This window comes from Manis javanica, chromosome 12, assembly GCF_040802235.1.
Source record: "Manis javanica isolate MJ-LG chromosome 12, MJ_LKY, whole genome shotgun sequence".
NCBI classification, from domain to species: Eukaryota; Metazoa; Chordata; class Mammalia; order Pholidota; family Manidae; genus Manis; species Manis javanica.
Genome location: NC_133167.1, coordinates 25,935,206 through 25,947,285, shown reverse-complemented (window position 1 = coordinate 25,947,285; position 12,080 = coordinate 25,935,206). Strand labels below are relative to the sequence as shown.

Here is a 12,080-nt window from a genome sequence, read left to right as displayed (position 1 = left end):
CTGTAAGAATCAACAGATACATGGAAAGGAAAGTAATGCTTACAGTGTCTAAAAGCTTCTTAAGGAAAGAGCTGTTGATTTAAATGATTAACCAAAGCTTAATATATTCAGAACTTCAGGCTAAACAGACAAAATGTCAGTTTTCTTCCTGCTGCGAACCTGGTCAATCATTAAAAGGGCACACACTAATCAAAGTTTTAAAAGATGGTTTTGACTCTTATACACTCTGTTTCATTAAACTTTAAAATCATTTCAAAGTTTGGCTTGAGCACAAAGATTTGATATATTCACTGCCTGTTATCTTTTTTTTTCTGCATACAATTTTTGAGGTATAATTCATGTACCATAAAGTGCACTCTTCACTTTAAGAGTATACATTCAGTGGTTTTTAGTATTGTCACAAGTTTGCCACCATCACCACTGTCTAATTCCAGAATGTTGTCATCAGCCCCAAAGGAAACCCTGGTTCATTAGCAGCTACTCCTGAGTCCTCTGCTCTCTCCAGGCCCTGGCAACCACTCACCTACACTGTCTCTGTGGCTTTGCCTATTTTGGACATTTCATTTAAGAATCATAAAATATGTTTTTCCTGTCTGGCTTTTTTCAGCCTGATGTTTTCAAGGTTCATCCATGTTATAGCATGTATTAGTGCTTCATTGTTTTGTATGTCTGAATAATACTCCATTGTATGGATATACAACATTTTATCCAACATTTGTGTTGTTTCATTTTTTGGCTATGATTAGTTATGCTGCTTTGAACATTTGCTTTCAAGTTTTATGTGGGCATAGGTTTTCAGTTCTCTTGAGTATATAGCTAGGAGTGGAATTGCTGGATCATAAGGTGACACTGTTGAACCCAGGGATTGCCAAACTGTTTTCCAAAGTGACAACTACCACTTTACATGCCCACCAGCAATGCAAGAGCACTCCAGTTTCTCTATATCCTTGCTAATATTTCTTACTGGTCTGCAATACCTTTCTGCACCAAATGTTTTTCCCATTCTGAATAGAAATTATCAGGGCTTTTGAAGAAAATACCCCAAAGATGGCAGAATTCAGCGCCAAGACCATAATCAAAACTTTCCTAGGGAGAGAACAGAAAAGAACTGGCCCCTTTGAGTGCTTACCTGCTGCAGATCAGAGAGGGAATACAGGTGGATCTGTTGAAAGAGGTATTCTCTGGGGAAGACCCTGAAACAAGGAAACACAGGTGAACTACGGTGCTGCCACGAAACACACTCCTGTCGGTAAGTTTCAGAGTCTCATTCAAGATCCCTTTCCTCTGCCTTCTCCCCTTTCCACCTATACTCCTCCTCCCCACACCCTCTGAGAAACCTGTAGTCATACCCTTTGCTGAGATAATTTTCTCTCTAACACAGATACCAAGATGGAAGTAAAAGTTTGACTTTGATTTCGGATGTAATCCAAGGAGCTCTGAGTACTGGGCAGAGGCCCAGGCCTGAGGCCAGAGCATCAGGTTTCTTGTGTTACTGTGCCCCTAACAAGCCTTGTCATCCCAGGCAAGTCCTAAAACCTATCTAGCTTCAGTTTCTTCATTGTTGAGGGAAAGTGAGTGAAATATCTCTCCAGCTCTATTATTCTATGTCTAAATTATTAGATTCTAAAGTTAAGAAAATCAGTTGGAGTGGCAACCCCTGTGTCTTTGTCTACAGGCTCCTATGGCTTTATTAATGGGGACAGTGGTGCTGAGTATCACATTAATGAACCATTCTCTTACATGTACAGTGATGAGTTTTAGAACTTAGGTATGGAGTATTTGACATTGGGATTCCTTAAGTCTAACATTTTTGGCTGCTGTCAGTTTACACCATTGGGATAAATCACAGTGAGTGAACAGGAACAAACAATCGATTATGGACAAGTAGACAGGTTATCAAAATGTAGATGGTTAGAAAAAAATCCCCCTCCCGCACCTCCACACACTAAACCCAAAATTTAAAAAAATTCACAGTGCTATCATTTTCTCTTTGTCTTATGTGGCATTATTCAATTCTCTTGTGTTGAAACAAGCCACCAATTTATTCAACTAACATTTATGACTGCCCATTAGATGTCAAGCACTGTGCCAGGTACTAGGAAGACATTTAAGAGTAAGACAGTTTCAGTGTCTGGGTTCAAGGAGCATAAAGTCAAACGACAGAAAGATACATAAACTGATAATTATCATACAGTGTGGTAATTGAAGGTGAGAGTTATGCACAGGGTATACACTGTTAGAATGGTCTGTTGTGGTGGGCCCAGCCCTGGCTGTCTGTTGGAACCACTTGGGGAGCTCTCAGAAAATAACTGGGCATACACATGGGTAGAACCCCCAAATCAGTGTTAAACAAAACAAAAACTCTCTTGGTGATTAGTGCAGCCAAGGTTTACAACCACTGGCCTAATATCTAGCTCACTAGAAAATACATTATTCAGTCTCTCAAGTGAGTATGCATTACTGGACAAATCATAGATTAAATCATTCATCTTTTTTTTGTTTTTAATACATATGGAAGTTATTAATTTATTTTTTAATACACAGGAATAAAATATGCATGTCTGATAACACCAGATGTGCACTATCCAGAAATGTTTAAGAATACACATGCACTGCATATATAACACTGATGTGGACATTGCTTCCTCCCACCCCAACACACACAATAGTTCTTATCTCTGATAGTTTTTCAAAATCATTCATCTTTTTATCCAGCCAGTACTGATTAAACATAACTGTGCCAGCCACTGAAGAAAGGGCACTGAACTAATGGGGTAATATCCTTCCCGTGGAGGCCTGAAGCAGGCATATTCTGATTTGGAGTTCTTCCGTGAAGTATGCCAGGCTCTGAAAAATTCTGAAAAGCCCTGTTTCATCCACAGGAATGAGAATAGACCAAGTGACAGACAAGGTCTTTATATCCTGGGAAATAGAGAACAGTTGCTGAGGCTGAGCTCCCTTCAGCTTCACTTCCTGGCAGTACCTGTGCTCAGGTCCTCTGTGAGAGACACAGCTTCCCTACAGAGAGGCTGCTGTGGAAGGGAGGCCCCAGTCTGAGGACACAGCCAACTTCCATCTTCAATGATACACACAGAAGTTAGAGATGATCCAGGGGCCATATACTCATGGCACTTACAGCATCAAGCACTAAGAAGAGCTTGGCACTTGACATACATCGTTTCATTCTCACAACAATTCTACAGTATGTACAGCCTCCATATTATGTAACAGGGAACTGAGGCTCAGAGATAAAAGACTAACTTGCTCAGGGTCACAAAGCTGGGATTCAAGGCCAGGACTTTCTGGCTCTAAAGGAGTATTCGTTCTACTTATTTGGAGGAGGAGAATTTGAGTTGACCATCGTATTTGGCTATATAATACATGCCTCTTCCAGGTAGATATTTATTACAGTTTAGGTCAGTAGCAACATACAGCCATGGATCCTTTTTTAAGCAGGAAAGAGACACTGATGCACTTTGTCATGTCTGCTTTCTGAAGGCAGTAAGGAGGGTGGGGAGACTGCTGAAAGGGATAGGCCTGACAAGGTATCTGGTCTACTCTAGGGTAACCACAAGGGCGATGGCGAAAGGTGGGGTGCACAGATGGACCCTTTTGAAGAAGAATTGGCCATGTTTAGAATGGGGGAAAGAGAACAGAGTCAGAGGTGACTCTTAAGTATCTAGCTTGGGTGACAGGACGATGCTGTCACTGGCCAATACAGTGCAGGCTGTCCAGGAAGGGGATAAAGAACTGAGTTTCATGGGCCCAATATAAAGTGCTTATAGGACAGACAGCAAATGCTGCCCTGGGAAATACGGAACTGAGATGTGGAACAGTCAGGACACTTCCAACAACACCAAGGTGACAGCTGAAGCTACGGAAATGGATGGCACAGACTGAGGAGGGAACTGAACAGGAGGCAGGCTGAGCACGGCCAGGGGTTGTTTGTTTCTAGTTTGTTTGCTTTACACCGTCTTGAACTATCTGAAGTACACTTGGGTACTCTGCAACTTTTCTCCTGCTTGCTGAATAGTCTGTAGTTTACTATCAGTTTCTTAGTTTGAATTTGTACACCATGGTTGTGTAAGATATTAACATTAGGGGCAGCTGGGTGAAAGGTAGAAACTTCACAAATAGCAGAAATGTTAGAAACTCAGGTGAGTGTGGATACATGATTTGTTTTAAAAACAATCTTTCAAGCATCCTTGAAAAAGGACATTTGTACATTTTTGAACATTTGTACAGCTGAAGTTACCTATGTATTTACTTAGTGTTTTTGTGTGTGAATATATTTCACACATTTATTTTCTCTCTTCCTTTAAAAGAGATTCTAAGTCCTCCAGAAGCACTTTAGCCACTGTTCCCTCCTTATCAAGATTCAGTGCCCAATACTATAATTTACATGAGGCCAGTCATAACAGACAGAGAGAACTAGGAAATGCAATATATGCAGAAAAGATACAGGAACTGAGCTTATTGTCTCTGGAGATGTCATGTCCAGGAGATTCAGTGGTGGCTATAAAAAACACAGACTTTTAATACAGATAATGCCAATCAGCTTTTCTTCTCCCTGAGGATGAAAATTGTAGCACAAAAGCATTGAAGTCAAATATATGAATAAATTTCCTGAGAGGGAAGGCTAAGAGGTATTAAAATGTGTCTGTTATAGTGATGGTTTTGAATGTAAAAAGAAGAAAAAGATGTTCTGTAGCTATTTACAGGTAGGGACACATGCTCCTGCCTAGAGGAGGTAAGGGTTTCAAAGGCAGAGCCAGATATGAGGCTTATTCCCACTGTCAGTTTGTTCCTCTTTCCCATTGCCTGCCGTCTTCAAGGCAGACTGAATTTGCAAGACATTCTTTTTTTTAAAATTAAAGTATCACTGATACACAATCTTATGGATGTTTCACATGAACAACATTGTGGTTTCAACATTCACCCATATTATCATGTCCCCACACCCCCACTGCAGTCACTGTCCATCAGCGTAGTAAGACGCGATAGAGTCTACTTGTCTTCTCTGTCCTCTACTGCCTTCCCTGTGACCTGCCTATATTGTGATTAATTATAGTGCTCCTTAATCCCCTTCCCTCTCCCACCTGCACTCAACAACCCTTCCCCTCTGGTAACCACTAGTCCCTTCTCAGAGTCTGAGTCCGCTGCTGTTTTGTTCCTTCAGTTTTGATTTGTTATACTCCACAAATGAGTGAAGTCATCTGGTACTTGTCTTTCTCTGCCTGGCATACCCTCTAGCTCCATCCATGTTGTTGCAAATGGTAGGGTTTTTTTTTATGACCAAATAATATTCCATTGTGTCTATGTGCCACCTCTTCTTTATCCATTCATCTACTGATGGACACTTAGGTTGCTTCCATATCTGGGCTATTGTAAAGAGTACTGAGATAAACATAGGGGTGTATATGTCTTTTCGAATCAGAGATCATGTATTCTTTGGGTAGCAAGACGTTCTTAAAATATCTTCTTTAGGCAGACCATCCACCAGGGAAGCATAGGTTAAATAGTGATGTAAAAACCCAGCCTAGAAAGGGTTGGCAGCTTCCCATCTGGGTGACGCCAAGGGCTTCTCCCTGCTGTGGCTCAGGTGTACAAGTTGGCCTTTCTGACAGGTACTCTATAGGAAATGGATGGAAGCAGCAGGGATTTCCAGCAGCCAGTTCCCCTTAAACTCTGAGGATTGAAGGAGTTGAGGAGAACCTGCAGGCCCCAGCAAGCATTAAACTACCTTAGGCAGATCTGACTAGGAGAGGACAGGACTCTTCAGGGCAGCCATTCGTGTCTGGAGGCAAAGCACGGCACCCCTTTAAGATCATCACATCACTAATTTCACTATTAATATATTCAGTAAAGAATGGGTGATTTGCATTTTGTCAGGAAACATGACTTGTGATCATCATCTCCCCCATGAATTTAATGCAAATGACCTCTTTGACTTGGTACTATTGTAAAAACCTAAAATTAGAAATGAAAATCAATATATATTTCAATGCAATAAGTATGCTAGGTATATAGCAGGTAACAGACATGCTTGGAGGAGACAGTTTTTTGATATCAGCATAGGCAGACAAGTGGGATAAATGGACAAGTAAACAGTTCTAGTTCACAAAGTGGAATGCTGACATCTACAGAAGCACCTGCAGGGGTGAGGGACGCCTGCAGAGCACATGGTCAGGAAAAGGCCTCAGAGACTTGACAAGTCAGAGTTCAGCTGAAGAAGGGGCAGGATGGGTATCCTAGGCAGTATGAGTAAGAGCATAGAGGTGAGGGCGAGTACCGTGCTCTCGGAATTGGCTGTAAGGGTAGGTGAAGGAGCTGGATTATATGATATTTCTATTTTTAATGTTTTGAGAAACTTCCATTCTATTTTCCATAGTGGCTGTACCAGTTTACATTCCTATTGATGATCAACAAAGATTCCCTTTTATCCACATCAACACTTCTTATTTCCTGTCTTTTTGGTAATAGTCTAATAGGTGTGAGGTGATAGGTCATTGTGATTTTGATTTGCATTTCCCTCATCAGTAGTGATAATCGAGCACTTTTTCACGTAACTTCTTTGCCATCTATATGTCTTCTTTGGAAAAATGTCTATCCAGGTTCTCTAAGCATTTTTAAATTTGATTGTTTGTTTTCTTGGTATTGAATTGTATGAGATTTTAAAATACATTTTGGATATTAAACCCTTATCAGATATATTATTTGCGAATGTCTTTTCCTATCAGTAGGATGCTGTTTTGTTCTGTTGGTTTCCTTTTCAGTGCAGAAGCTTTTTAATTTGATGTAGTCCCAATTGTTTAATTTGCTTTTGTGGCCCTTGCCTGAGGAGAAACGTCCAAAAAAATATTGCAAAGACCAGTGTCCAAGCATTTACTGTCTGTTTTCTTTCAGGAGTTTTATGGCTTCAGGTCTTATATTTAGGTTTTTTTAATGAGGTGTAGTTTATATACAATCTTACATTGGTTTCAAGTATATTACACAGTGGTTCATCAGTTACCCATATTATTAATTCCTCACCCTAACTAGTGCAGTTACTATCTGTCAACATAGGAAGATATTACAGGATCATTGGCTATATTCTCCATGCTGTACTACCATCTCTGTGACTTATATTATGATTGAGAATTTTGGTGCCCTTTTATCTCCCCACCCTCCCCTTCACGGTAAACTCCAGTCACTTCTCAGTGTCTATGAGTCTATTGCTATTTTGTTCATTTTCTTTTGTTTTTAGATTCCACAAATAAGTGAAATCATATGGTGTTTCTTTTTCCACCTGGCTTATTTCACTTAGCATAATATCCTCTAGTCTACCCATGATGCAGATGTCAGGATTTCTTTCTTTTTATGGCTGAATAATATTCCATTGTGTATATGTACAACATCTTTATCCATTCATCTACTGATGGACACTTTGATTGCTTCCATATCTTGGCTATTATAAATAATACAGTGATAAACATAGGTGCATATATCTTTTTGAATCAGGGATTTTGTTTTCTTTGGGTAAATTCCTAGAAGTGAATTACTGGGTCATATGGTATTTCCACTTTTGGTTTTTTTGAGGAACCTCCATACTGCTTTCCACAGTGGCTGCACCAATTAACATTCCTACCAACAGTGTAGGAGAGGCCTTTCCTCCACATACTTACCAACATTTGTTATTTTTTGTCTTTTGGATAGTGGCTGTTCTTAGTGGTGTGAGGTGATATCTTATAGTGGTTTTGATTTGCATTTCCCTGATGATGAGCATCTTTTCATGTGCCTGTTGGCCACCTGTATCTCTTCTTTGGAGAACTGTCTGTTCAGATCTTCTGCCCATGTTTTAATTGGGTTATTTGTTTTTTTTAGTGTTGAGATATATGAGTTCTTTATATATTTGGATGTTAAACCCTTACTGGATAAATTGTTTATGAGTATTTTCACCCATACTGTAGGTTTTTAATCTGTTTTGAGCTTATTTTTGGATATGGAGTAATAAAGTAGTCCAATTTCATTTTTTGGCATGTAGCTGTCCAGTTTCCCCAACACAATTTATTGAAGAGACTGGCTTTTCCCTGTTGTATATTCTTGATTCCTTTGTTACAGATTTATTAACCATGTAGTATAGGTTTCTTTGTGGGCTGCTCATTCTGTTTCACTGAGCTATGTGTCTGTTCTTGTGCCAGTACCACATTGTTTTGATTATTATAGCTTTGTGGTATATTTTGAAACCCAGGACTGTGATACCCTCAACTTTGCTCTTAAGATTATTTTGGTTATCAGGGCTCTTTTGTGGTTTCATACAAATGTTAGGATTATTTGTTCTAGTTCTGTGAAAAAATGCTATTGGTATTTTGATAGGAATTGCCTTGAATCTGCAGATTCCTTAAGGTATTATATATATTTTAACACTATTAATTCTTCCAAATCATGAGCATGGTATATATTTTGATTTATTTGCTTCATTTTGAATTTATTTCACCAATCTCTTATAGCTTTCAGAGTACAGGTCTCTCCCTCCTTGGCTAAATTTATTCCTAGTTATTTACTCTTTTTGATGCAACTGTAAATGGGATTGTTAATAACAAACTATCAGTGTATAGAAATACAATCGATTCTTATATGTTAATTTTGTATCCTGAAACTTTACTAAATTCATTTACTAGTTCTAATAGTTTTTTGATGGCGTCTTTGGGGTATTCTCTATATTGTATCATGTCATCTGCAAATAGTGAGAGATTCACTTCTTTACTACCAATTTGCCTTTTATTTATTTTTCTTATCTGATTGCTGTGGCTAGCACTTCCAATACTACATAGAAAAAAAGTAGCCAGAGTGGACATCCCTATCTTATTCCTGATCTGAAAGGAAAAACTTTCAGCTTTTCACTACTGAGTATGGGTTTGTCATATATGGCCTTTATTATGTTGAGGTATAATCCCTCTATACCCTCTTTGTTGAGAGTCTTTGTCATAAGTGGATAAATTTTGTCAAATGCTTTTTCTGCATCTATTGAGATGATCATAAGGTTTTTATCTTTTTTAAAATGTGTTATGTCACAATGATTGGTTTGGAGATATTGAACCATCTGCACATCCCTGGAATAAATCCCACTTGATGGTGGAGTGTAATCCTTTTAATGTATTGTTGAATTTGGTTTGTTAATATTTTTTGAAGTTTTTTCTTCTATATTCATCAGAGTTATTGGCCTGTAACTTTCTTTTTTTGTAGTAGTGGCTTTGGTTTTGGTATCAGGGTAATGTTGACCTTGTAGAAAGAAAGCATTCCTTCCTATTCAATGTTTTGGAATGCTTTGAGAATGAGAAGTCGTAACTCTTTATTAAATGTTTGATAGAATTCACCTGTGAAGCTGTCTAGTACTGGATTTTGTTTTTTGGGAGTTTTTGGATTACTAATTCAATTTCATTACTGGTAATTAATTATTCAGATTTTCTATTTCTTCTTCCCATCTTGGAAGACTGTGTACTTCTAAGAATTTATTCATTTCTTCTAGGTTGTCCAGTTTGTTGTATAGTTGTTATAGTAGTCTCTTATCATTTGTATTTCTGTGGTGATAGCTGTAACTTTTCTTTAATTTCTGGTTCTATTGATTTGAGTCCTCCCTCTCTTTTTCTTGATGAGTCTAGCTAAAGACTTAGCAATTTTGCTTATCTGTTCAAACAACAAGCTCTTAGTTTCATCAATCTTTTCTATATTTTTAGTCTCTATGTCATTTATTTCCACTCTGATCTTCTTATTTTGGGCTTTGTTCTTCTTTTTCTAGTTCCTTTACATATAAGACATATAAGATTATATTGTTCAATATTTTTCTTGTTTCTTGAGGTAGGACTGTATTACTATAAAGATCTCAGAACTATTTTTACTATCCCATTAAGTTTTTTTTTGACTTATTGAAGTATCATTGACATACAATGTTATATTAGTTTCCAGTATACAACATAGTGATTCAATCATTATATATAAAATGCTCACAATGATAAATGGAGTTAACAACTGCCACCATATATAGTTTTTACAGTATTTTTATTGACTATACTGTACTTTACATCCCCATGACTTCTTTTATAATTGGAAATTTGTACCTCTTAATCTACCTCACCTATTTCACCCATATCCCCCTATCCTTTTCTCTGGCAACCACCACTTTTTTTCTCTGTTTTTATGAGTTTCTTTCTGTTTTGTTTTATTTGTTTTTTAGGTTCCAAATATAAGTGAAATCATATGGTATTTGTCTTTCTCTGTCTTATTTCACTTAGCATAATACCCTCTAGGTTCAACCATGTTGTCACAAATGCCAAGATTTCATTCTTTTTTAAGGATGACTAATATTCCATTATATGTATTTATATATACATACATATATGTGTATATATATTTGTGTGTGTCACATCTTCTTTATCTATTCATCTATTGATGAACACTTAGGTTGCTTCCATATCTTGGCTATTGTATGTGTCCCATAGATTTTGGAATGTTTTGTTTCCATTTTCATTTGTCTCAAGGTATTTTTTAATTTCCCCTTTGGTTTCTTTGTTAACCCATTGGTTATCTAAGTAGCATGTTGTTTAGCCTGAAAGTGTTTGTGTTTTTTTTCAAGTTTTTTTCTTATAATTGATTTCCAGTTTCATACCATTGTGGTTGGAAAAGACACTTGATAAGATTTCAGTCTTCTTGAACTTACTGAGACTTGTTTTGTGGCCTAACATGTGACTTGTCCTGGAGACTGTCCCATGTGCACTTTGATGTATATTTTTCTACTTTGGGATGGAATGTTCTGTATAAATATGTTAAGTCCATCTTGTCTAACATGTTGTTTAAGACCATGGTTTCCTTATTGATTTTCTGTCTGGATTGTTCATCCATTGACATAAGTGAGGGTATTAAAGTCCCCTACTGTTATTGTATTACTGTCAACTTTTCCCTTTATGTCTGTTAATATCTGCTTTATATATTTAGGTATTCCTATGTTGGGTGCATAGATATTTATGACTGTTATATTCTCTGGTGGCACTGATCCTTTCATCATTATGTAATGTCCTTTGTCTCTTATTATAGTCTGTTTTAAAGTCTATTTTGTCTGATGCAAGTATTGCAACTCCAAATTTCTATTTATTTCCATTTGCATGGAGTATTTTTTTCAGACCCTTTACAATATGTATGTGTCTTTATGTCTGGAGTGAGTCTCTTGTAGAAAGCATATAGATGGGTTTTCTTTCTTTTTTTTTTTTTAAATCTCTTCAGTCACCCTATGTCTTTTGAGTGGAACATTTAGTCTATTTACATTTAAAGTAATTATTGATTATTGATATGTTTGTACTTATTGCTATTTTGTTCATTGTTTTCCAGTTGTTTTTGTAGTTTTTCTGTTCCTTTCTTTTTCTTTAGTATTACATTTTGATTCTTTTATTTTTTATGTATCTAAGTTTTTGGTTTGTGGTTTATATATATATATATAAGGTTTATATATAACACTTTATATAAATAAAAGTAAGTTGATGGTTGGACACTTTATAAAAGCACTACACTTTTAGTCCCTGTCCCCTATATTTTATGTATTTGATGTCATTATTTTCCATTGTTTTGTGTATTCCCTAACCAATTATTGTAGATATTGTTGCTTTTACTACTTTTGTCTTTTAACCTTCATACTGGCTTTATAAGTGGTTGGTTCATTACCTTTACTATATGCTTGATTTTACCAGTGAGAGTTTTCTTTCATAATTTTCTTCCAGTTATGGCCTTTTCTTTTCTACTTTAAGAGGTCCCTTTACATTTCTTATAAGACTGGTTTAGTGGTGATGAACTCCTTAACTTTTGTTTGGCAATGATAACCTTGCACAGTAGAGTATTCTTGGTTATAGCTTTTTTTTTCCTTTCAGCACTTTGAATATATCATTCAAAGCCACTCCCTTCTGGTTTGCAAAATTTCCTCTGAAAAATTAGCTGATGGTCTTATGGGTTCCCTTGTATATAACGAGTTGCTTTTCTCTTGCTTTTAAGATTTTCTCTTTATTTTTACTTATGTGTGTTGGTGTGGACTCTGGATTTACCTTGTTTGGAGTGCT

At 37.0% G+C, this 12,080-nt stretch overlaps 1 protein-coding gene and 1 long non-coding RNA gene across 7 annotated transcripts in view; one reads left to right on the top strand and one right to left on the bottom strand.

Moving 5' to 3' along the window:
- The window catches only part of PLEKHM3 (pleckstrin homology domain containing M3), a 176,574-nt gene that overhangs the window by 69,980 nt on the left and 94,514 nt on the right, over nucleotides 1–12,080 (bottom strand). For all 5 annotated transcript variants that reach the window (XM_036994995.2, XM_073218216.1, XM_073218218.1 and 2 more), the window contains exon 6: nucleotides 1,130–1,193. In XM_036994995.2, coding sequence (XP_036850890.2) covers nucleotides 1,130–1,193 — 64 coding nt within the window. The remainder of the gene's footprint in view (nucleotides 1–1,129; nucleotides 1,194–12,080) is intronic.
- Nucleotides 1–12,080, top strand: part of LOC140844971 (uncharacterized) — a 107,919-nt gene that overhangs the window by 85,555 nt on the left and 10,284 nt on the right. The window lies entirely within an intron of this gene.